General features: G+C 49.1%; 9 protein-coding genes across 9 annotated transcripts; 5 read left to right on the forward strand and 4 right to left on the reverse strand.

The window, feature by feature from the left end:
* Nucleotides 1–1,580: 1,580 nt before the first annotated feature.
* On the reverse strand, nt 1,581–2,756 carry BO83DRAFT_15815 (uncharacterized protein). The gene is made up of 4 exons (XM_025526296.1): nt 2,419–2,756; nt 2,153–2,220; nt 1,939–2,092; nt 1,581–1,883 (listed from the first exon to the last, which is right to left on the reverse strand). The coding sequence occupies exons 1-4, from the start codon at nt 2,476–2,478 to the stop codon at nt 1,647–1,649; spliced, it is 519 nt and encodes a 172-aa protein (XP_025388886.1). The 5' UTR covers nt 2,479–2,756; the 3' UTR covers nt 1,581–1,646.
* Nucleotides 2,757–2,821: 65 nt separating this feature from the next.
* BO83DRAFT_15841 (putative choline transport protein Ctr) lies at nt 2,822–4,828 on the forward strand. Its single transcript, XM_025526301.1, has 3 exons — nt 2,822–3,528; nt 3,607–4,544; nt 4,603–4,828. The coding sequence occupies exons 1-3, from the start codon at nt 3,035–3,037 to the stop codon at nt 4,725–4,727; spliced, it is 1,557 nt and encodes a 518-aa protein (XP_025388887.1). The 5' UTR covers nt 2,822–3,034; the 3' UTR covers nt 4,728–4,828.
* Nucleotides 4,829–5,614: 786 nt separating this feature from the next.
* Nucleotides 5,615–6,725, reverse strand: BO83DRAFT_416647 (BTB/POZ domain-containing protein; the record flags this gene model as incomplete). The annotated part of the gene is made up of 2 exons (XM_025534710.1): nt 5,615–6,598; nt 6,670–6,725. The coding sequence occupies 2 exons, from the start codon at nt 6,723–6,725 to the stop codon at nt 5,935–5,937; spliced, it is 720 nt and encodes a 239-aa protein (XP_025388888.1). The 3' UTR covers nt 5,615–5,934.
* An 853-nt stretch (nt 6,726–7,578) lies between these two features.
* BO83DRAFT_311305 (amidase) lies at nt 7,579–9,531 on the reverse strand (the record flags this gene model as incomplete). The annotated part of the gene is given in 6 exon segments (XM_025527467.1): nt 7,579–7,718; nt 7,773–7,839; nt 7,899–8,753; nt 8,814–9,050; nt 9,068–9,190; nt 9,247–9,531. 6 exon segments carry the CDS (start codon nt 9,529–9,531, stop codon nt 7,579–7,581), a joined length of 1,707 nt encoding a protein of 568 aa, XP_025388889.1.
* Nucleotides 9,532–11,220: 1,689 nt separating this feature from the next.
* BO83DRAFT_311529 (Zn(II)2Cys6 transcription factor) lies at nt 11,221–12,966 on the forward strand (the record flags this gene model as incomplete). The annotated part of the gene is made up of 2 exons (XM_025527475.1): nt 11,221–11,285; nt 11,343–12,966. 2 exons carry the CDS (start codon nt 11,221–11,223, stop codon nt 12,964–12,966), a joined length of 1,689 nt encoding a protein of 562 aa, XP_025388890.1.
* A 431-nt stretch (nt 12,967–13,397) lies between these two features.
* On the forward strand, nt 13,398–14,424 carry BO83DRAFT_311446 (pirin family protein; the record flags this gene model as incomplete). Its single annotated transcript, XM_025527472.1, has 2 exons — nt 13,398–13,836; nt 13,907–14,424. The coding sequence occupies 2 exons, from the start codon at nt 13,398–13,400 to the stop codon at nt 14,422–14,424; spliced, it is 957 nt and encodes a 318-aa protein (XP_025388891.1).
* Nucleotides 14,425–15,612: 1,188 nt separating this feature from the next.
* BO83DRAFT_359418 (putative lysophospholipase) lies at nt 15,613–18,193 on the forward strand (the record flags this gene model as incomplete). Its single annotated transcript, XM_025529353.1, has 4 exons — nt 15,613–16,931; nt 16,998–17,362; nt 17,450–17,735; nt 18,042–18,193. The coding sequence occupies exons 1-4, from the start codon at nt 15,944–15,946 to the stop codon at nt 18,191–18,193; spliced, it is 1,791 nt and encodes a 596-aa protein (XP_025388892.1). The 5' UTR covers nt 15,613–15,943.
* Nucleotides 18,194–18,631: 438 nt separating this feature from the next.
* BO83DRAFT_15970 (uncharacterized protein) lies at nt 18,632–19,517 on the reverse strand. Its single transcript, XM_025526311.1, has 2 exons — nt 19,178–19,517; nt 18,632–19,027 (listed from the first exon to the last, which is right to left on the reverse strand). Exons 1-2 carry the CDS (start codon nt 19,477–19,479, stop codon nt 18,865–18,867), a joined length of 465 nt encoding a protein of 154 aa, XP_025388893.1. The 5' UTR covers nt 19,480–19,517; the 3' UTR covers nt 18,632–18,864.
* Nucleotides 19,518–21,392: 1,875 nt separating this feature from the next.
* Nucleotides 21,393–22,955, forward strand: BO83DRAFT_15986 (NmrA family NAD(P)-binding protein). The gene is made up of 2 exons (XM_025526312.1): nt 21,393–22,305; nt 22,367–22,955. Exons 1-2 carry the CDS (start codon nt 21,662–21,664, stop codon nt 22,779–22,781), a joined length of 1,059 nt encoding a protein of 352 aa, XP_025388894.1. The 5' UTR covers nt 21,393–21,661; the 3' UTR covers nt 22,782–22,955.
* Nucleotides 22,956–24,076: the final 1,121 nt, after the last annotated feature.

The following is a 24,076-nucleotide window of genomic DNA, read 5'->3' on the forward strand; positions in this document are numbered from 1 at the left end:
ACGGTCCATCATTAATTTGTTCCAACGGCTCGAATCAATCTCAACATTTGAATACTAGATACTAAGTGCTGAGCGACGGCTGAGACGACGCGTACTCATGTTCTATTTGATGCGACAGTACTGTGGGCATGTCAACGGATCAACGTCCCTAGCTCAACAAACAGTATCCATCCGTAAAAGCGTCCATAAAAGTCACCGTCAAGTGCGAGTGGGCCGACATCCTGACAGTTCAGAGAAAAGTACTCCGTTGTCTAACTGGATACTGAGTAGACACCTATATCAGCGACTTTTATCGATTACTCGCCGCTGCCCACTACTATGTACTACTTTGTACTAGAGCACCCGGCAAACCTTCCCCCAAAACAGTAAAAGTATCCATTATTTTCGGTGGTGAAGCCTATTCGAAAATCTGGCGCAGCTACAAAGTGAGATCGATGGAGGGAGAATGAAGACTTACTAAATGCGGTAAAGAGTCGTGCGTCCAAAGCAATCTTATCTAGGCGCTATCCCCCAGACGGGAAAGGAATCCTACGGCCCCAGCTTCGTGGCGGATACAGATGAGGCACCGGCTGATGACCGGCTAAGTCGATTGGCTTAGATAAATATTACTACGACTATAGTAGTTTATGGCCGTCTTGGACAGGACGTATTGTGCCGCTCTGCGGCGTACACAGGCATGATGTGTTGGATGGACGTCTCGGAAGATCGGAATGGTGCATAAAATTTTTTCTAACATGCCGCTTAGTTAATGTTTCAACTAAGTGGCTGTTCATCGTTTTGTGAAGTCGGAGATGCTTAGGGTGCAGGTAACGATCGTCGAGTCAGGCATTGTAAAACGGGCACCGGAAACTTAATGGCCCTAGTCCGCTCGGAGAGGCAACGATTGCTGGCCCTAAAAAGGAAACTTAACGATAGGGGTGTCCCAGGCAGCTTTAGCTGCGGGAGGATTCCGTGGCTGAGGTCCCTGATGTCGTGCATGCATCTGCTCCCACGTTAAGTCATCAGTCAGCAGCTAGAAGTCCTTATTTCGAGCAGGTTGTATTCATTGCAGCGCAACCAACTGCACAGGAAGAAGCAGAGTCTCTGAAGGAGGGATCACTGATTACTCCGTACGCCATACGACGTGTCGGGTCGCTCGGGTTTGATACTAATCTAGCGTCCTTCAATCGGGCACTTTAGGTACACTAGGTAGCGGCCAACTTGCCATTCCTATTCGACCGAGAAGAGTACCAAGAAAATACCTCGATTCACAAAGGTCGGCCGGTGAATTCTCTTAGTCAAATGTTTCTCCTCTCGTGCTCTTAGACGACTCCTGCTTGCGAATGAGAGGCTCAGATTGGTATAGAGATCCACTGCGTGGCTCCGGGTGCGAGCCAATCGAGCTAACCCAGACAGTATTAGTAGCGAAAGACCGTCGAAGCTGGTCCGCTGGAGAAAGTTCGGATACAGCCCCAACAAGAAGACCGGAGGGTTCAGATCCAATTCATTCTTTGCCTCAGTGTATGGTGATGTAGAATTATACTCAATAAACCCCAGGTTTTTCTTGACCTTAGCTACTTGGCAAATTGGGGGTTGATGTCACGATAAAGAAAGTTCAGGATGTGATTGCCAGAAGGGGTTTTGGTCTCCAGAGGAGTTGGTGATGATTATTGAGAAACTTTTTCATAAGCTCGGCCCGGGCCTGGCAGACTGCTAAGGGCCCAAGGGGTAATAACTCCGACTGGCCTAACTGGTGCGCGGTTTCTGCACACGCTCATCTCTGCAGGCGGTATGACGAGTGCGATAATACTAGCAGAATGAAAAGAAAGGATACGAAGCTCCGTAAGCGGAGCTGCCTTTCCACCGGCACACAGGCACAGAAACGTGCGATTCGTAGAAGTGTCCTGTGTCCAGAGGAAGTCAGTCTGGTAAAAATCTGCCGTCGGAACCCAAGCCCACCAACGGCACCAAGTGGGGGCCCGCCACTCCCTGCAGCAGCGAGTAGCCAACGAAAGCCCTCGATGGTCTGCGGCACCGAACCTCAAGCGCAGTTCCACCAACGGCAGCACCAGCACCACAAGAGCCTTTTGGTAAGAAAAGGGCCACTAATTGACTAGAGGTCTCAATGTGTTGGTTGTTTAGCGCTCTACCTTAATTTCCCGGCTGGACAGACCTTCTAATGACGATATGAGGCGGTCGAAACACGAATCGGAACCACGAGATTTGGCTGCGTCTGCATAACTATGTCCATTATGGTTAGTATCACTGCTGGAGTGGCAGAAGACGGGGGAGCGTCATCGAACAGAAGCAAACAGGATATGGGGAACCCTTCCGTCGTAAGACTGGTGGGTACGCCGAAGGAGGCTTGATTCGAAGATGAAGGAGGGGAAAAAGAGCGAAAAAGAGAAAAAGAAAAAGATCTTCTCAGATCTTAAATACTCTCACGCATCCCAATTTGGCCCAACCCTCATAGCAACTTCGAACACTCTCTTCCTCCATCTCTCCTCCCACCCTTCTTGTTCCTCTCCTCTTGCAACTGTCCTTCTCTGCGAGCTTCGCGGCGAAGGTCTAGTGCTTCATCATCCTCCGCATTGGCTGTCCTGTTCCACACCAATCCGCTTTTGTTGATAGCTCAAAGCACACCCAGCGAAACACAGATTGACTTCTGTAAATCCGATTGCTTCGGGCGTTTTGTATGCTTGTATCGCCGTATCGTCGGGTACAGCCTCTCAGCCCTCCTGCGACAAGTTGATCTGCCCTCCTTGCGACTTTAACAACGGTTTTCGACACCCATTTGCGACATCCGAATCCCGGGAAACGTGTGCCACCGCAGCCAAACTGTCCAACAGCAACATATCGCCGAGCGTCTCCGAGAAACTAAGCCCTTATGCAACAGGCCCTGATCTAAGCAATTTAGACCCGAGGACCTCCTACGCGATTACCCTGCAGCCACGGCAGTCTAGCCTAGCGACCTTCGATTGCCCTTTGCGCCAAATCCGTCTTTTTCACAACGTTTGTCATTGAACGCTGACTCTTACCATATTTGTCTGGAACAATGAGTGGTCTCGATATTGAAAAGAAGTTGAGCGTTAACCAGGCCTCGACCGGCGAGAATGCGTCTGGATCTGACGATGCAGATGCGCTCAAGCTGGCTGAGATGGGTTACACGCAGGACCTGCAGCGCAATTTCTCCCTGCTCTCACTGGTCGGCATTGCGTTCTGTATGTCAAACTCTTGGTTCGGTATCTCGGCTTCCTTGATCACCGGTATCAGCTCCGGAGGTACTGTTCTCATCGTTTACGGCTTGCTCTGGATCACCTTCATCTCGACTTGTGTCGCTGCCTCCCTCTCGGAATTGGCTAGCTCCATGCCCAATGCCGGTGGGCAATATTTCTGGGCGAACGAGCTTGCTCCGAGGAAATATGCCCGGTTCTTCTCTTATCTTACCGGCTGGTTTGGATATGCTGGTGCCATTTTCGCGAGTGCCAGTGTTGCGCTCAGTCTTGGATCTGGTGTTGTGGGAATGTGGCAACTTGGCCACCCGTCATTGTATGCTTCCAAATCCCATTTGCTCTCTGAGAGGAAGTGTCTTCCGCTCTAGGTCCGTAGTGCTGACTCCAACCACAGTGTTCCGAAAGCCTGGCATACAGTAGTGGCATACCAGCTCATCAACTTCTTCTGCTACCTCTTCAACTGCTGGGGCAAAACCCTGCCTGCTGTGGCAAAAGCAACGCTGTACATCTCGTTGCTTTCTTTCCTGGTCATCCTTATTGTTGTTCCGGCTTGCGCCAACCCGCATGCCAGCGGATCCTATGTTTTTGGGCATTTCGTCAACTCCACTGGTTGGAAATCGGATGGAATCGCTTTCATTGTCGGGTTGATTAACCCGAACTGGATCTTTGCCTGCTTGGATTCGGCCACTCATCTTGCCGAAGAGGTGCCACAGCCTGAGAAGAATATTCCCGTTGCGATCATGGCCACCGTCGGCATCGGTTTCGTTACCTCCTGGACCTACTGTATTGCGATGTTCTTCAGTCTCAACGATCTTGATGCACTTTTGAATACCGCCACAGGAGTGCCAATTCTGGAACTGTACTACCAAGCTCTGAGGAACAGGGCAGGTGCAATTGTTCTGGAAACTCTCCTAGTGGTGACGGGTATGGGTTGCCTGATTGCCTGCCACACTTGGCAGTCACGTCTTGCCTGGGCCTTTGCTCGTGATCGCGGTATGCCTGGACACCAGCTGCTCTCCAAGGTCAACATGACTTTGGATGTCCCCTTGCACGCCCACAACGCCAGCGCATTTATTGTTGCTGTTCTCGGCTTGCTCTACCTGGGATCCTCTACCGCTTTCAACAGTATGGTCACGGCATGCATCTCGCTTCTGTACATATCGTACTCTATCCCCGTCATCTGCCTTTTGTATGTTGGTCGTGACAACATCAAGCACGGCCCATTCTGGCTGGGTAAGTGGGGTCTTGCTGCGAACTATGTCACCCTGGCATGGACTCTCTTCTGTCTCGTTATGTACTCGTTCCCTTCGACTATGCCAGTCACAACAGGAAGTAAGTATTCATATCAAACATTTTTATACGATGAATGCAGTGACTAACAGGATTGCAGATATGAACTATGTCTCGGCCGTTTACGGTGTCGTTATCTTCATTGTTCTGGCTGACTGGTTTATACGAGGAAGGAAGTCGTTCCGAGGCAGCCAGAGTTGCGTGGAAGGAGAAAGTGCCGAGTAAAGCGACGCTGGATCATCAAATACTCTTCACCTCCCCTTATTCCCGTGTCATGGGTGCTTCAAACGAAACAAAGGCACATCCATGGGTTATGAAACCACACGAAGACACCTAGCGAGTCTGGGATCTTCATCATGACTGAAAAAGAAAAAGCATCTGTATATAGACGATACCCGGGTGATATAGAGTCGGTATAGATCAATTTCAAAAAAGTTTAAAATATAGTCGAGGCTTTCCAAATCGTAGTTTCCAACTTGAAACGAAGCTCAATGGAATGTATTCCAAGGATGAGGAAGACAGAACCCTGTAAATCCACAATGGAGGGGAAAGTAGAATCCGGAGTACAAAATAGAAGGAGCAAAAACCTCTCCTTCCATGTGACCCCCGCAAACATAGCTAGACCGTTTCTGGCCACAACATCGTCTCCTCAGAACATTCTAGGCCGCACTTTTGCCCTATACGCCTCCAAAGCCATTACGAAGCCCAAGCGCGCTATTGTCTTTGTGGCTTGAAAGAAAAGGAAATTTTCACCGCTTGTTTTCTGCTACGTGTATGTCGACTTTGCATTTTCGGATCCGGAAAGAAGTTTGCAAAGCCCCTTTTGTGTGTATTGGGAGTGTTTCTGACAGCTGCTCGGAATAGCGAAGCTATACTATTATATCCATGGTTCGTTTGGTGATGGAGATAGTGGGGTAAACTGCCTCTCCGGCATAACTTCTCGTGTCTCTCTGCCCTCCTGCAAGCATCTCCCTGTTTCATTCTACTCCGAGTCGGGCACATCTGGTGCGTGACATCGTAGAAGTCTATTACGGCTTTGCAGACCAGCCGCACTCTAGAATTTAGAGAATTAGATTCATAATTTCATATTCCATTCTTGGCTTCATTAAGCCCGCTAATGTGACTATGACTACCTAAATATCATCATGTCGCTATCCTGAGCTAAGAAACAGCGGCACCTATTTAGCTGCATACACAAAAGAGCGACTCCACCAGGACAAAAATCCCTTGACAAAGTCATGACTCCAGCGGATTAGTTGCTGCTTGGATAAAAAATCAAATGAGAGGATAGAAGAAAAAGAACACGAAGAAGCTTCCACATTGAACAGGCAGATATCCTTACTCCTGCTGACCGCGCTAAGCCGTGGCAGTGTAATCCGGCCATATTCGATCAAAACCCTCTCATGTTTCCTAAGAGGTATCATTCACCCAATCAAGAACTCTTCCAATAATGAAGGGTGTAGGGAGTGATGACTCTCTTGTCCTTGACCTGCCCTTTGATCAAATCCTTCAATTCGTCAAGCAGATCACCAGCATAATTGGGGTTTTCACGAAGCTCTCTGGCGAACTTGAAATTCTCCATGAGAATGAAGGGACCGGCCGAAGCCTCAGCGATGAGAGAGCGGACCGGATGACCCTTGAACAACATCGAGGCCGACTTAATATGGCTAGAAGTCAGGTGACGAATCTTTCCGTTTTCTCCTCCGGCACATGATAGGTTAACTCGGGGAATAGAGCTGGTAATGATGGCTTTGATCTTATCAGCCAGAAGTTGTTCCATGCCTGTGATAGCCCACATGTCCGCCAGTCGAGCCAGTTCGATGTACGCATTGATACATCTTCCTTGAATCTGCGATGGAAACTCGATACGATTAAGGTACAGCCACTGGAGCAGCATGAGGAGGCTACGCTCAGTGACAACGCCTCTGATCTTGTGCATAGTCACTGCTTGCTCGTTGCCCTCTTTGAAACAGCTATCGAACATTGCTCTGAAATAGGAGGAATGTCTGCAGAGGAGAGGACGGGATACTTTGTACTTGGCCCCTTTGTCGCCGACTTGAATAGTGACATAGGGCCCGGGGCACAAAGGGACCATGCTAGTATAGGATCCATTAGTCAATGAATAAAATCAACCAACCAAGTATAATGTGAGAATGGTGTAGCTCACAAATCATATAAACCCTCATCTGATGTGTCCGGGTTTTGCTTGTCATTTTCGGCCATTTTGGCTGGTTATTGACTTTTCCTTGAGGATCGCGTTAGCACCTGTGAGGTAAACGGCGTGATAAGAAGCACCTTTGAGAGTAAATATTCGCTCAAGCGATAGTAAGAGGATATATGGTTGTTAATATTGAAGAGTCGCACGCCGAAGAGCAGAGAGAATATGGGTTCGTTGTATCAGCCCAGTTCGTGTGCAAGCACACCAACCACAACCTTACAACACGATGTTGACTGCAACACCTGCACTCACGCGCTCTTCAGAAACAACAAAGAGGAAAGTTTTGTATAGATAGTAGGAGGCTCATGAAACTAACACTCCATCTCGGAACGGATCATTCTTATCCGTGATGTCATTCACCGTCCCTAACTACCGAAGTGGATGGCTTATAGCGTTGCCCGACAACCGGACTTATCAGTTCCTGCTTTCATCCTCTTCCACAGGCTCTGCGTAGTGCTAATGGACCCTCAAGATTCTGTTTCTAGTCTTGTCTATACTGATCGCTTGCCATGCAGACACTGATCCTGCATCTGGTTTAGGTCTTGGCTCTTGCGCTGCGTACGTCAAGTATAATAGGTAAGGGAGCAATCGTATTCCGATTCTGATTAGTATGCAAACTATGGCTCACGGGACGTCAAGAAGATAATATAGAATATAGAAACTGCCACGAAAGCAAATGTCCCAAATGATGGCCCTGCCTACAGTCATCCATGAACAGAACTTTCTCACTTATATACACAGGCTGTCTCCATCACGCAGAATAGGTGCTCGTAGTGAACACAGAGGAGTGAACTAAGAGAATCCTCGTCTCTCGAACTAAAAAAAGAAACGTAGCAAATTGAGGAAGCTTTCGTCAGGTCATAATCTTGGACGGTACCGTAGGTCAGATTGAAGAGCCTTGTCAATGACTTCAGTAGCCATCAGGACTTCTTCATCTTGAAACCTCCACCCAACAACTTGAATAGCAGTAGGTGCCCCGTCTACTGCATCAGGATCATCTATAGTCGCAATAAGTGGCTGACACTCATGGCTAGGTCAACGAAAAGACTTACAACCCTTGCATGCCTCCGAATCCAGAGACTTATTAGCCTTCAGATATGGAATGATGCTCGCGGGAAACTAAGATATCCTGCATCAGCACGATACATCAGAGCAGATGTATGTTTAAGTTCCCTTACATTCAACAAATTCCAAATAACCGTATATACTGGTGGCCCATAAGTATCATGTGGGCCTGCGGTTGACCAGTGACCCGGACAAATGAGGACGTCCAGATTATATTGTTTCCACACTTCAGCCATTTTTTCCCGGTACTCCATAAGAGAAGCATTGGAGGCCCAGACATCGTCTAATGTCAGTGTAGGATTTTGTAATCCAGCTAGAGCAGCTGGAGAGGTATACTCCAATGCTTTGATTGGTTGCTCCTCTCCATCCAAAACGTGTTGCAGAAGGGTCTGTTTGGTATCGAACAAAAAGTACCGTGCCGCCAGCTTTAGACCATCGTGAAAGGACGGAGCATTGGTTACAAGGTGGACACTGTGGCCGGCATTTTCAAGCGCAGCCTGTGCGGAGGAAAGTGCTCGTTTGACAGGGGGAAATAGTGGGAAGTGCTCGTCCCCCATATAAACCCCGATGCTTAGTTTCTTCTTGGGGGGTACATGCCGCCATGCCGAGCCAAGTGCGGTAGAGTCATAGCGCCATGGTTCCGACGAGAGAATTGTCTTACAGAAGAAAGTCAGGTCTGATGCACTGTTGGCGAGTGGTCCAACTGCGGAGACGAGCGCTGGTGTCCCCGGCCTGTCCCCTAATTCAACCCTCCCGTGAGGTATGCGATCAGCTGTGGGCTTGAAGCCATATGTGCCATTGCAGAGACTCGGTGCACGAATGGATCCTCCGACGTCTGTGCCTACTCCTAGTATGGAACCTCGGAAGGCCACCAATGCACCTTCACCCCCACTACTCCCACCCGCACTGAGGCAAAGCTTGTGAGGGTTTAAAGTTCTTCCGAAAATATTGTTGACGCTATCCATGGTCTTCAGGTAGACCGAGTGTCAGCAGAGAACCGCGAGACGAAAGAAACGGCAACTTCGTACCAACAGTGTCTGTGGAATATTTGTCTTGATGTACAAGATGGCGCCGTTAGCAAAGAGGATATCAACTAGGGGCGAATTTTCAGCTGCGACTGGCTTCCCCAGAAAAGAAACAAAGCCAATGGTTGTAGCCTGTCCCTTGATATTGAAGCTGTCCTGTTGCATGGTGAGATTCGCGGCAATGGTGCTAGTAAGGACATCGGCTCCAGTATTCGCCAATTCAAGTGAGATGATTTGCGACTGAGCCGGACGCTTACCTTCACACTGATAGGGAGGCCGTGAAAGGGCCCATAAGGCCTTCCATACTTGGCCAGATATCCATCAAGAAACTCTGCTCGTTTGAACGCCTCGGCGAAAAGGATCTCAGTCGCGCAGTTTGTCTGGTTTATTGCGTTAGCTGGACCGATAACGACCCGAGTGTAATATACATAAATACCAACTGTTGTGCAATAGCAGCTCTCTTACAAAAGGCCTTGCAAACCTGGAGCGAGGTCAATCGGCCTTCGATGATATCCTGGTGAAGGCCTTGAGCGTCATAGGACTCTGTGATAGCCACCTCTTCCCTTGACAACAAATCATGACGTCTAAGGATGTCGAAAGCACTTATGTTGGCATCCTGGGTAATTTGGTTTATAATTGTCTCGGGAAGAACCCATTCAGGAGGGATTTTGGATGCACGGTCCCTTAGTTTGTCAGCGATCAGACCTTTCCACTGAGCCATCTTGAGAACGCAGCCCACTTCTTTTCGTACAATGAAACGGGAAATTTAAAGACAAATGCATGCGGCAAGGGCTTTAATAAAGACCAAAAAGATAAGAGATAAGACCGATCAACGCACGCCAGTTTGGGCTCGCTCCCAGGGGGCTTTATCTACCACGTAGCAAGCTAAATGAAAGTGTCGCATTCAGCCGACCCTATAGAACAGGCGTAATATTGTCCTGAGCCACTAGGTAAACGGATGACGCGGATAAGGCAATTTATTGGGGAAATTAAGTACCTTAAGGAAGACAACTGGCATTCTTACTGGCATTTACTCCAAGCACACTAAACCGTCAACCGATTCGTTCCAAGCCCCGGTTCCAGTACTTTAGATGGCTAACCGTGGCTACGCCAGCCACTATGACCAGGAACATTGCCGGCGGTGTAAGCTAAATGGCCCGACAGGATTATCTAGTAAAGTTGGTGCATCACGCCATAAGATTGATGCAGCCCAATGATTGCTCGAGCGTAGTGACATCCACCCAATAGGCCGGTCCTTGCAGCTAACCGACATGTGAGCTCCGTACACGGCGAACCTCGGCCCATAGATCATTTTGTACATGATGTATCCGACCATCTATTGTGAATCTAACTTTTGAACTCGACACCTTGTCAGATCAAAAGTCCAAGGTGTTACAAGACACACATGGACGTCGACACATGGGACAAGTTCGCATCAAATAAAGACTGTTAAGACGTGAATAGGTGATGTAGGCATGAACTACATTCAAATCTCAGCTTATCTGATCAGCTTCAAGCCCACTAAATCTTGTTAAGAAGCTTATTCTAGCACACTTGCATACCAGAGTATTGACTGCTATATAGAGCATCCACTGGTTTGATTTCCCCTGGCCAGTTCACTCCCTCTGCAGTATAAAGAATAATCGCTATCATCAGTTACTGCCACGATCAAATAAAATATAGCAAGTGATGACATATAGATTGACAGGTTTTGAAAGGAGTTCTGTCCTAGGATAAATTCCAAAGAGCATCAGCTCTGGAGGGTCAGACAGTGCGCAAGGCGAGCGTGGGATCTCGGGCATCAGTACAGCCGCTTTGGCCGTGTGAGAGATTCAAAAATACCTAAAAGGCAAGAAGAGAAAGACCTGAGCTTACTTGAATAGCTCCATGGAATTTTGAATTGATCCAGCTCCATTATGCTGTGAAACAAGCATGCATTGATGAGTTGGACTGGATGTCCCCTGGGCACATTGAGAATAGAGCTGACTGAGATGATCAGGTGCTACTTCACCTGCATTAGTTTCGTAGCAATGACTTTTAGTAATGACAGCTGTGAGCGACCGGACTAATTGGTCGGTTCATTGTAGAATTAAATAAGAAGACGAAGACGAAGCGACAAAGATGAGAGCAAGAGCACTTCTGTACAAGTGGGTCTTGAGCAACCAATCTGAATGGAAATTTTACGAGCGGGCCAATGAGAGGCAGGGTTAGCGGGTCGGCCTCAAGGCAGCGAGGCAGCCTGTCAGCAACTCATCATCCTTGTCCTATCTCATTGTCGATTACTCTTGTTTCTTTTTGCCGCTAAGACTTTTCCTCGCCTAAGCCTGTGACTAACATGCATAGCGGCAAGGCTTTTTCATAAGTACCAAGGCAACCCCGCGAACAGTCGAACCAGTTGCTGAGCGCTGAAATGGAATCCGAGAAGAAGCGCCGTGCGAGCAAGCCTAAAGTCAAATCTGGCTGTCGGACATGCAAGTGAGTCAAGCGGCTGCCTTGTTACACTACCTGATATAGTGCTTATACTATACACAGAATTCGTCGAGTCAAATGCGACGAGGGTCGACCGGCATGCAAGAGGTGCGTGTCCACCGGCCGCGTTTGCGATGGCTATGGAATTTGGAGCGAGGGAAGGAAAACCACCTATGGCGGTAATTCTGGCGCACCGAGGATTTTTCCGTCCCTACTGTCTAGTTACAATGCACCGGTACCAATTCCCCATGCCGCATGTGCTGAACAGAAATGCGTGGAATGGTTCATCGAGTGTACTATTCTTAAGATTGGGGGAGTGTTTTCTTCCCAGTTCTGGGGCAGGACAGTTGTTCAAGCACTTTCTCAAGAGCCAGCAGTGCGACATGCTGTTATGGCATTGGCTTCTACGCATAGATATAGGGCTCAGAGGAGCGACAAGGGTACTACAATGGCGAGCCAGCTAAGCGAGCATGAGAAGTTTACTCTTCAACACTACAACAAAGCTATTGGCTGTCTCCATGCTAAAATAAGATGCCACAGCCAACGACCGCAGAGTGTGATAGTTGCCCTCATTACTTGCATGGTATTCGTGACTCTCGAACTGATGCGAGGCCAATACCGAACGAGTCACGCTCATCTACAGCACGGGTTGAAGCTGGTGAAGGAGATTCAAAAACTCTCCGGAACCTCTAAGACCGGAAAGATTATGATAAGGACTTCGTCGCAAACAAATGAGGATGATGTTATCGAGGCCTTTAGCAGACTGGGAGTGCACTATGCTCTGCTTGGACATGGGACAAAATACTCGAACCTTGACTATGACATCCAACCTCGTCATTTACCGTACAAATTTGAGTCAATTGAACAAGCAAGACAATATCTGGATATTATCTTAGCAAGAGCACAGTGTCTGGTGGAATTGGTTCGTCACATCGAGACGGGCATGTGTGTCGCGACTCGGGGCTACGAGCAATATCTTGAGTCTCAATGGCGCCTGGAAAAGGACTTGGAAATATGGCTTGATGTTTATAGATCGTCACTTGATGGATTTTCAGCTCAAGATTTGATCAAGAATACCTTGGCTACAAAATTACTCGGGATGTACCATACCATGGCCTCGATCATGGTCAGGACCTGCATTCCATGGGACGACGACATGGCATTCGACCTACAAACCGACAGATTCATGACCATTATCCGTGAGGCAATCGACATGTGTCAAGCCCTCAGAACCGCATATCCAGATTTTCCCATGAGTGGATCTCTCAACTGCCCGCTGGGAATGGCATTTACGATGGACATTGGCTTCATCCAGCCATTATATTACACTGCAATCAAGTGCCGGATTCCCCAGATCCGACGACACGCGATCGGGTTGCTTCGATTGGCACCTCACCGTGAAGGCATATGGAATGGCGCCCTCACTGCCAGAATTGCGGAGGAGGTAGTTGCATATGAAGAGTGGAATATCGACACAAGTTTTACAGTTGGAAAAAGCTTGGATATCCTCAGCCTGCCAGAAGCGGGTAGTTCAATTACAATACTGCCTTCTCTGTGCCGCATCTCAGATGTTCATGTCGAATTGCCCGATGAGAACACAGGAGAGGCTACCGTGACATTCTGGCAGCGCGAAGACGGTAGAAGCTGGAAGGTTGGCGAGAGAAAATTCCAGACGGAGGATCCATAAGCAAATCTCAACCCCTGGAGCCTGTCCCTTTTCTTTTGAGATTGACTGTCCAGAGTGATTATGACATCATGACACACCGGGGTCTTTCAGCCAATCACAATCAACGTGATAAAATCTTACCGATCATCAACAAAGAAAATGTAATGATCAACTGACTCGTGCTCAGCACCAGCGGCGCAGGGTGGAACGTTTGGATTGTGAAGCTCAGCCACTATCAGCAAAACGGAAGCTACCTACCTACTTTGTAAATGCTCAGTCAGTGATTTGCAACCGGGATGGACGGCGCTGGCATTTGCTGGTTGGGCCCCTTAGTCAGTCTTACCCCATGCTTACTTACCCATCCGCGCCCCGCCCGAGCCAATCCCGGATCTCTGGCCAGGAGTATAAAGTCGATCAGCGATCTAGACAAACGACGAAATACTTTCTTCAGAATGCAAATTGCAACACCATCCTATCTCCTCCTATTCTTTGTTCCTTTAATATTTCTCCTCGTCAAGTCAATTATTCCCACCAACTCCGTTATGTCCAAACCTCTTGCCCACGCTTCCATTGTCGCCCGTCGCTCCAGTGAGCGCGGGTACGCCGAACACGGCGGCTGGCTCAAAAGCTTCCACACCTTCAGTTTTGCCAGTTACTACGACCACCGCTTCAACAACTTTGGCAGTCTGCGCGTTCTCAACGAGGATCGCGTAGCGGCTCGTAATGGATTCCCGACCCACCCTCACCGCGATGCCGAGATCTTCAGCTACATCCTCAACGGAGAGCTCACGCACCGCGACAGCATGATCAAAAAGGGTGCGGAAGGCGCCCAGGGCAAGCAATTCTACCGCATGAAGCGTGGCGACGTTCAATTCACCACTGGAGGAACAGGTATGTTGAACAGCGTAGAACTCCACCAACTCAAATCAAATGACCGAACTAACCAACCAACTCACTTTAGGAATCGCACACTCCGAACAAAACGAATCCAACAAGCCCGTCCACTTCCTCCAGATCTGGGCTCTCCCCTGGAAACATGGCCTCAAGCCCCAATACCACACTCGCACGTTCAATGAAGCCGCCAAGCGCAAAGCATTCGTCCCTATTCTCTCCCCGTTGGCTGCCGGGCCCGAAGCAACCCCGGCCGATGAGGAAGCCGCCGTCCCTAAGATCCCAGACACGATTCCGATTCACGCAGACTTTGTGATGGGCGCGGGAATCATTGAACCGGGGCAGAAGTTTCAGTGGACTGTTGGTGCTGGCGAAGACGTGGTTAGCCGCAAGAAGAAGAGGAACGTGTATGTTCATTTGCCCATGACGAAGAACGGCAAGGCCCAGATCCGGTTGGATCATCGGGACGAGGCAGTTCTGAGTGAAGGTGATGGGGCGTTCATCACAGGGGTGAATGCGGGTGATGTGCTGAGTGTGGAGAGTGTTGGGGATGCGGAGGCCGAGGTTATTGTTCTGGACAGTGATTAGTGGGGTTCGATGGCTGCTTTGATTCCTTTTTGCCGGGTGTAAGGTGTTTCTGGGGCTTATTGTAGTATACATATGATTCGCATCATGTACCTTTTTTTAACTTTCCAATAATGATGGTGTACTATAAGCAATTGCAGGTTATGTCATGGATAGACCCATAGATGTAGTAATATCAACCACTTTGATCAGAAAGATAAGGATAATTATATCAGTAAGGACACTGACAACCAAAACCTTCTCTATCCACAGCACCTAACTTATACTATAATCGCAGTCATGCGACGAAATAGTAGCTATTAGTATATAGTACAAAACACCAGAGCATCCCCATCCGTGGACACACCATAATCGCCTCCTAGCTAACGGCAGACCTGCCCCGCGAAATCCCATTGGGCACACAAACTATATGCAGATGAATCAATCCTCAAGCCTCAACAGTGCCGGACGCGCCCATTTCAGCATGAAGTCAGACTCCATCGCCTTACGCGCTGATAAGCAAGATGCAAGGAATTCAAGGAAGTAAGACCGCGAAAGATCTATTCGTTGCTACTCAGCATAGAAAAACCTCCCCAAAAGATGCCGCTGATAGAGAAGATCGAGTTCGACTTACGTGAGGGAGCTGTTTACATGCTAGGGATCGTGTCTTGAGAACACGGAACATGATGGGGTAAGTTGTTACTTGAAGCTGTACTATGTATAGAACTCTTCGCAATGTCGAGCTCATGCTCTAGACCTATGGTTATTAAGGAGAGTTCTAACAAGGGATGCTGCGAGCCTACTTTCAGTCCACTGCGATCCATACATACAATGTTTGACATAATTATAACTGCTTCCCATCAACCCCAGGGGAAATGATCTCCCAGACTCAGATCCAGACAGTTACTCCAACATGAAGTGGAGGCGGTGGTGGTTAAAGTTGACGGAGGAATCCACCGCACCCGAAAAAGAGAGTGTGGCCGACGAAGAAAATCCTGCGCTGGGGCGGCTTCTTGGCACCACCAACGCAGTCTCTGTACGTAATGCGGCAGCCGTGAATCGGAGACAATGTGGGTGGGTGTCTCCAACTCTTAATTCAAGTAGCCTATTATCCCAGGTCTAGTCTAGTTCTTATGTAGTTCCATATGAGAGGGGCGAGGATCATGGGACGTCCCCTGTTTTCTCCTGGTTCTTGAAGCTGGTCCATAGTTGTTTTTGCTAGGTAAACTGCTAACCTTATCTTTTGTGTGCCCAACTCTCAACACCACTTGACCCCATTTTCTGTCCTGGGCTTCTACCGCAGAAAGGAAAGCTATTTCCAAAGTTGCGAGCTTCACGACCCCAAAAACTCTTTTTGTGGAGGCCGTTTCTTGGAATAGATACTTTCTAGCCCTGTTTGTGACTGTCTCGGCGAATCTCAGCGGCCTGAAATCTGAGGCCCCGCATTCTTGCTTTCACAGCTAACTTCATCGCTACCTTCTTTTGTGTCTGTTGCGCCTTGTCTACGCCATAGAATTAGAGATCATCGTCACAGCTCTCCATCATGGCAACTCTCGATGTCAATGGTCCCTTGCCCGAGCTGGCTGAGCAGCAGCCGGACGATCTCATCCCCGAGTCCCGGGTCCTCATTATCATGACCGGAGGTACAATTTGTATGCGACAGTCCCCATCAGGATTCATTCCTGCCAGAGGATTCCAGGAGCAATGTCTGGCCCGCGTGCCGACCTTCAATGATGGTTCGCACCCGAGCATGATGGATGTGGTGGTCAACTCAGCCGGAGAGATCAAAGGACATCCCACTCTCCGCACACCACCGACTGCCTATGGGCGACGGGTGCGGTACACTGTCTTCGAGTTCGAAGAGCTCCTCGATAGCAGTTCTATCGATGCGAAAGGTTGGGCTCAGATCGCTCACACCGTTGAACGAAACTACACACTTTTCGATGGCTTCGTCGTCCTCCACGGAACAGACAGTCTTGCATACACATGCTCGGCGCTCAGCTTCATGTTGCAAAACCTTGGAAAGCCCGTGATCCTGACTGGAGCGCAAGCGCCCATGCTGGAGTTGCAGAATGATGCCACCGATAACCTTCTCGGATCACTGGTTGTGGCTGGCCATTTCATGATCCCCGAAGTGTGTCTGTATTTCAACAACCGACTGTTCCGTGGTAACCGGTCGATCAAGGTCGCGGCCAGTGATTTCGCTGCCTTTGACTCGCCGAACTGCCCCCCGCTGGCGGTGACAACCTCCATGCGGACCAACGTGAACTGGGAGCTGGTCAACCGACCGAAGAGCCTGGAACACTTCCGTATCCAAACTAACCTCGATACCACCCACGTGGCGTGTCTTCGTATCTTCCCTGGTATCAAGCCGGAGATGGTCGATGCCGTGCTGAAGCTGGAAGGGCTCCGTGGTTTAGTGCTGGAGACGTTTGGCGCCGGTAACGCACCCAGCGGTCAAGACAATGCCATGACCAATGTATTGGCCGCCGCTATCAAGCGAGGAATCGTGATCGTGAACGTCACGCAATGTAAGTGAAACTGTTGCCAATAATTCCTTCCCTTCAACCAGAGTTTCTTCTGACACAACCAACCAGGCCTGACGGGAAGCGTCAGCCCCGTCTATGCCCCAGGCATGAGTCTCTCTCGCGCGGGAGTCGTCGCTGGACTCGATCTGACCACCGAAGCCGCACTAACCAAGATGTCATATCTCCTCGCTCTTCCGGATTCCACCCCAGAATGGGTCGCGAAGAAAATGTCCGTATCTCTTCGCGGCGAATTGACCGAGGTCTCGCAGCCCGTATTCCGTCATCCGGACGGGGCGCTCCCTGAGCGCGTTCAGTCACTCACGGTGCTCGGATACGCCATTGCGCAGGGTGATCTTGAGCGCGTGGAGGAGATTGTGGCCCGAGAACACCAATGGTTATTGAATGACGCTGACTACTCGGGCAACACACCTATCGTAAGGCAACCCCTCCATGCTCCCAGTTGTAGATTAAGACAAAAACAAAAACAAAAATAAAAACTGACACCCACGTCACCTCCACAGCACCTCGCAGCAACTTCACCCTCAGTTGAGATTCTCCGATACTTGCTTCTCCAGGGTGGCTCCGTGCACTTGCGAAACCGCAATGGTCGGACGCCGCTGTTCCTGGCGGCCAACGCAGGATTCTCGGAGCACGTGCTGCTGCTACGCAAGTCTGGAGCGCATCTGCACTCTGACGAACGCACGGCGGCGCAATTGTTGGCCCGGCGCCGACCTGGTGTCTGGGGGTTGGCGGGGATTGGGCCGCGTGAGGTGAGTGAGCGCGAGATGGAGGAACTGGAGGACTCGAGTGATTCTATAGGACGTATGGCACAGCGAGTGATGGCGGGATCGGCGCCTTGAAGATGGCGATCGTTTTTTTAAACCCCTTCTCTCTAGAGACAGGAAGGGACCTGTGATGGTTTAGAGCCGTTATGGTATTTTTTTTTAGACGGAAAAGCGTATTGTTATAATTCTAAAGCTTTCATTCACACGCTGCCTGGTACACCTCACAGTATACTTTGATGATAGAATGAGGGGAATGTCAGATTATGATGACCACCAATATAACTGCCATGAGAACACAACTACTATTGAACTACTATTTACTATGTAGACAGCGAGAAAAGGGAAGTTCTTTCCGCGGAGATACCTGACCAACATGCAGGATCCCTGGGCATGCAGGTCGGGGTCATGCATGTCGGATGGATGGAGGGGAAAAGGACGATGGACGATGGCCAACCCCGCTTTGAATTGCGCCATTGCTGAGATGTTTTACTTTTTTATCTTTTTTTTTTTTTTTTTTTTTTTTTTTTTTTTTTTTTTTTTTTTTTTTTTCCCAGCTGAGATGCGTTATTATACTAGTATACTAGTAGTGGTCTAGTGTGTACTGGGGCTTAGTGAGCAGGTACCTAAATAGTGGCTCCAAGGACCTTCCTCATCGGGATAAAATATCTACATTTATTGGCTGTTAACAACAGCAGCAGTAGTATACTTCGTACAGTAGTGCTACTCCGCTAACAAAAAAAAAGTATGACGGAGCAGCTGACCGGGTTGCACATGATCAATTCAAAGCCGGTGGTGGCTTGATGACGATGATGAGCTCCTAAGTAATCTTAGGTTCCTATAATATACTATCCCACTAAACTTGATGTTTCTTAGATTCTACTAGATTGACCTGGATAGTCTGTGCTCTCACCCACGCGGTTGCTGCTCTCTCCTAATTAGTAGTAGTTCCAGGGAAAGATAAGGTGTTGATCAGATGAAGGTTGCTCCCTTGCAGACATGGCTCGGATGTGTTGTCGCACGGTTGTCGTACCGTCTGCTTTTCTGGTAAGAAAGCTCTTCCTTCCCCTTGCCGACCTTGTGGAAGGATAAACCTGAGTCAGGAATAAAAAAAGAAGGAGTCCAAGTGGTACTTCCTCTCATACTACTGAGGACTAAAACTTCATCCACAGGCCCGTAGAGAACCACTTTCGTCGCAATGAGAGCCCCAGAAGGAACACCGCTCTCGGGTCTTGGCAGACGCGTGAGAAGCTGCGGCGCACGGATTGGTCGGTAAGAAGGATTTGGACCGATGGGTCTGGAGAGCAACGTGGGCTGCTCAGGCTTTGTCAGTCGGCTGTGACGGCGGCTTCTTCGCTAGTTAATGTGGATTATCACTTGCTATCCTTCATAACATTAGAGATAGTTCAATGAGGGCGGAAGAAAGAGAAAGAGGATAAAAGAGAATAAAAACGGAGAGATAGATACATTAAAAAAAAATCAAGAATCGATACTGTAGGTGAGTGGAAAGAAAGATAGAAGTATAACGTCTTGACTACTGTAGTAGAAGACTGCCTCAGAATCGGTGGCTGTCCCCCAAAGTCGATCAGTGGGAGGCCGCTATTTCCCCGCCCACACTCTGCATTGGCTGTCATTGGCTGGGACTTGCCGGGATCGGACATTCTTTGATAGAATGCACTCTGCTTTTTCTTGCTACCCAAATTCAGCAATAATGAAGAATCTCTCCTACGTACTAATTTAGCTAGAACCGTTAATGTTGGAAGGTGCATCACATACCTATACTACCTTCCGATATAGAGGATGTCCCATGGGTTGAGATTGCGCCCTACAACAGACACTATTCTCAGATTGAATCATATTACGACATCCTCGTGATGCCATACTACTAGTTCTTCTATGTATCATGATGATGATGGTGGATTTGGCTGGTCCGTTCAGCTCCCTTTCCAGCCACCCCTGAACTGCATCCGAGTTACGTAAAGGAAAGTAGGTCAATGGTCACTTCAACATCGAGGACATCGTGGGCACTTCTAGCAACATCCAACAAGGTCCCGTCTTCCTGTCAGGGCTATTGCTCTAGTTGCCTCATCTGCCGAGCTGGCCTGTCATCCCCGGCTTTGGAACGAATGGTGCAAGACCACCCACGCAATGGAAGATGGCAGCGAAATCTAGAGAAGCGCACTCTCAGGAACAGAGGGCCGAGTACCTTGGAATCGCGTCAGCCATCCAGAGTTTGCAATTCCGCCTGACACCGTTCAATCAAATGGCCTTCCATTCTATGACTGTTTCGCATTACTCGATATAAACCCCCTCGGAAAGCACATCGGAAGGCTTCCCCATCACATCATGGGACCGGGGCAGCTTTTCTGGCCAGGATTTTCCCAGTGGACGGGAACTTGTGGGAGGAGTCAAGAAATTCACTCATGGGTACCACCTCCCATTTTAGATGCGAACCCCAGACGATCCCAATCCAGACCAGCCGATAGTCGTCGTGGGCTTCATCGGGTCCCCGTTGCCGCAGCACACAGACCGCAGTTACTTCCCTTTCTTTCTTCTCTACAACGTCGCTTCCAGGCCCCCCTAGATACGTGAGCAACGAGCACACCGACTTGTCCTAGAAAGGGGGAGAAGGTTTCTATTTCGGTTCATAGACCAGCTTGTCCCTTTTATAAGGCCTTCCCTCCTACGTAGTCACTGCATCTTCCCTTTGACACCTTCATCAATTGTATTTCATCACTATTCTCTTCCCCCAATCTGATAAAGCTTGTGCAGTCTCCCCTGACCAACAGGGCTGATTAGGGTCATTGTGGGTGCGAGTCTCGGAACCAAGCACTAGACCTGATCCACGGCTCTTTTTTTTTGTCGAATTTTTATTATTTTATTTTTCCCGCCAATTTCGCCATATTCCGATTAAACTGCAGCGAAATTAATCAACAGATTATTACTGATCTTGGCTTTTGCTGTGTTATTTTTATTTTTATTTTTATTATTTTATTTTTGGTGCATTCGGACTGAAAAAACTTCAGTTTGTGTGAGGTCATTTCCTTGCCTGGTGTGCCAGACCGGCTCTGGGGGGGTGTCCACTTGTTCGGCCTCGTTGGAGCATTCGGTGATTCTTATTATTCATATTATCCTCTCGACGAGGGAGATCCGTGCCTGCAACGGAGGAGGCGCTGCTTTGCATTAACTAACAAAAACCTGGCTTTTGGCGAGCAGCCCGGCTGTGTCGGTCTGGAGTTGGAGCACCTAATATCTCATCATCCGCCGTTGTCTCCAACATCATCGATCTTTTTTTTTTTCGGTGGTGGGATTCTCTTCTTTTTTTTGTACAAGTAGTACTAGTGTCCCGCGGCTTTCTTTTTGAACCACAGCAACAGCTGCAACAAACAACAGCTGCCTGACCGGTCATCATCTTGCACCATTGAAATCTTCGATTGCGGCATTATCAAATCAACTGTCTTCCCAGGCAATCTTATCCCACTGAGCTATATAACTCTCCGTCCCTCGTGCGCGCCTCCGCCAACTGCTCCGTCTACTACCCCACTGTTCCATTCGTCAAGGTACCACCACTAGCAGTTTAGGACAGCAACTGGTATTCGTACTACTACGCAAGAAATCCTCTCGACAACTGCAACACACGATCACACCTGCTGCCTCTTCAACCTCCACAAAATCACTAGTTGGCAATAAATCGGTCTCGCATTGACTCAATTTTCCATTCTGGAAGGCCACCTGACCCGACTCCAGATCTGCTCGACTGCCCGACTTAGACTTACTTCGTGTTCGTCCGCTGGTCATTTTTTCTCCCCTGCTTTACTTTTACCCCGCATACTTTTTTCCATCTTTTTTCTCTTTTCAAATCTCCCCCTCTCTACGATATTCTCCTCCTACCGCGGAGAATTATCTCTTGCACCCGCATTTTACACTACATCCCCCTTCCCACTATAACTCATGACACAACAAAGAAAGACCATTGCCGTGGTGAACGCTACGGGTCGCCAGGCGGCGTCTCTGATCCGTGTCGCTTCGGCAGTGGGCCACCATGTTCGCGCTCAGATCCATTCGCTCAAAGGCCTCATCGCGGAGGAATTACAGACTCTACCCAATGTTACTCTCTTCCAGGGTCCCCTTCTGGGCAACACAGCGCTGATGGACGCGCTGTTCGAAGGGGCCAATCTTGCGTTCATCAACACTACCTCCCAGTCTGGCGACGAAGTCGCGATCGGACGCGCCTTGGCCGATGCCGCCAAGCGAGCAGGAACCATTCAACACTACGTCTATAGCAGTATGCCCGACCACTCTGTGCATGGACCTTGGCCCCCGGTGCCCCTTTGGGCTCCCAAGTTCACCGTGGAGAATTACATTCGTCAACTCGGTCTGCCCTCGACCTTCGTCTACGCCGGAATCTACAACAACAACTTTACGAGTCTACCATACCCCCTCTTCCAGATGGAGCTGATGCAGGACGGAAGCTTTGAGTGGCACGCACCTTTCGACCCGGATATTCCTCTCCCCTGGCTGGATGCTGAGCACGACGTGGGACCGGCGCTGCTGCAGATCTTCAAGGATGGGCCCAAGAAGTGGCATGGTCATCGGTAGGTTTCTCTCGGTCATTCATCGGAGGGTGACATGGAGCTGATAGCTGATTTACCGCAGGATCGCCCTCACATTCGAGACGCTTTCCCCGAACCAGGTCTGTGCGGCATTCTCGCGTGCTCTCGGTCGCCCATGCCACTACGTTCGCGTACCCAGGGTCGAAGTCAAGGTCAACATCCCGCCCGGCTATCGGGAACAATTGGAAGCCATTGAGGTGCTGTTTGGACAGTGCGATGCACCCTACTTCCCGCAGCCCGAATTCTCCCGCCCTGCGGCCGGGTCGCCGAAGGGCCTGGGCCCAGCCAATGGTAAAGGTGCGGGTGCGGGTATGATGCAGGGTCCCGGAGGGGTCATATCATTGCGTGTTACGGATGAGGCCCGGCACCTGTGGCAGGGTTGGCGAGATATGGAGGAATATGCGCGCGAAGTTTTCCCCGTGGAAGAGGAAGCGAACGGGCTGGACTGGATGTTGTGATGGCGCGATCTGACGTGCTGTGTTGCACTTCGGTGAGCGATGGGGAGGGCAGCCGCAAGGTCGATTCAGCCATGGGCGCGATTGGCTCGATAAAGAGGTTACATCGATTGTCTGAGCGCAAGCCGAAACCGGCCGGTTGTCCTGTCCCTCACTCCTACCGCTTGCGTTCAGGCATCTCTGGTTTTTCCTTCAGTTTCTTTTCATTTCTGAGTTTTCTTTTCCTTTTCTTTTATTTCATGCATTACTGGCGAACTGGCCTGGGTCTTATCTTTGGGAGACGGAAAAATTATACCATAATGGGAAAGACGAAGACGCAGGAGTGGTTGTCATGATGGGGCCCATTTCATCTCATCTCATCTCACCGCGGAAAAAAGTTTCTATATTAATGGGTTGCTGGCTGAAACGCACGTTACGAATTTTGCAGGCATGATGATGGACATGTCGGATTGGCCTCCAATCCGCCAAAAGTTTATTTTGACTATTTGTTACGCTTCTGTTTCTGTTTCTTTTTTTCATTCTCTTTTCTTTCACTTCTTCACTATGCATTTCAAGTGATCTGCATTTATGTGTTTGCCGATTATTCCCCTCGGGTGTGATGATCGCACCGGCGGCTGTTTGTTTGTTTGATTGAGTATCCTGATGAAGGGATGTGATTTGATTGATTGATTGATTGACTGGCTGGATTGATACTCAAGACCCATGGTGACTTGGGTAGATAGCAAAGCTAATATTTGGAATGGACTAAGCTCATTCTCAGTCCGCCAGACATGCTTACTTGTCGTTTTAATTGCGGTCACTAACCCCCTTACTTGACTGATGCGATTGAATTGCCAGCAAGTTCACAGCTTCGATCGATTTCGAAATTCCATCCGTGGAATATAGATCACAACAAGCAGCATTACCTCCTCCCCACCTACTCCAAACCCGCCTTGAATTAAACTACATACTAAACTATACCCCGAACGAAGCTAACCCGCACCCCCAGCCTGTTTTTCGCCACCGATAAGCAGATCTCCCGGAAAAAGCAACGAGTCTTGCTGGGCTTAAAGTTGCTGGGGAAAAACCCGCCCGAAGCGATCCCTGTTGTGGCGTGGGTTAGTTCTAGTTTGATTGAAGAGATGGGCTGGAACATTCTCTTCCTGTGGAGGTAGGTAGGTAAGTGTGTGGTTGATGATAACGTTGATGATAACGTTATGGACTTGCTAGTACTACAGTGGGTAGACTTTAAATAATGTATGGTGTGTAAGATAAGTGTAGTGCAGATTTTGTGGCAGTTATCGCAGAATATGGAGTAA

Source organism: Aspergillus eucalypticola (genome assembly GCF_003184535.1).
Source record: "Aspergillus eucalypticola CBS 122712 chromosome Unknown BO83scaffold_10, whole genome shotgun sequence".
Taxonomy (NCBI): domain Eukaryota; kingdom Fungi; phylum Ascomycota; class Eurotiomycetes; order Eurotiales; family Aspergillaceae; genus Aspergillus; species Aspergillus eucalypticola.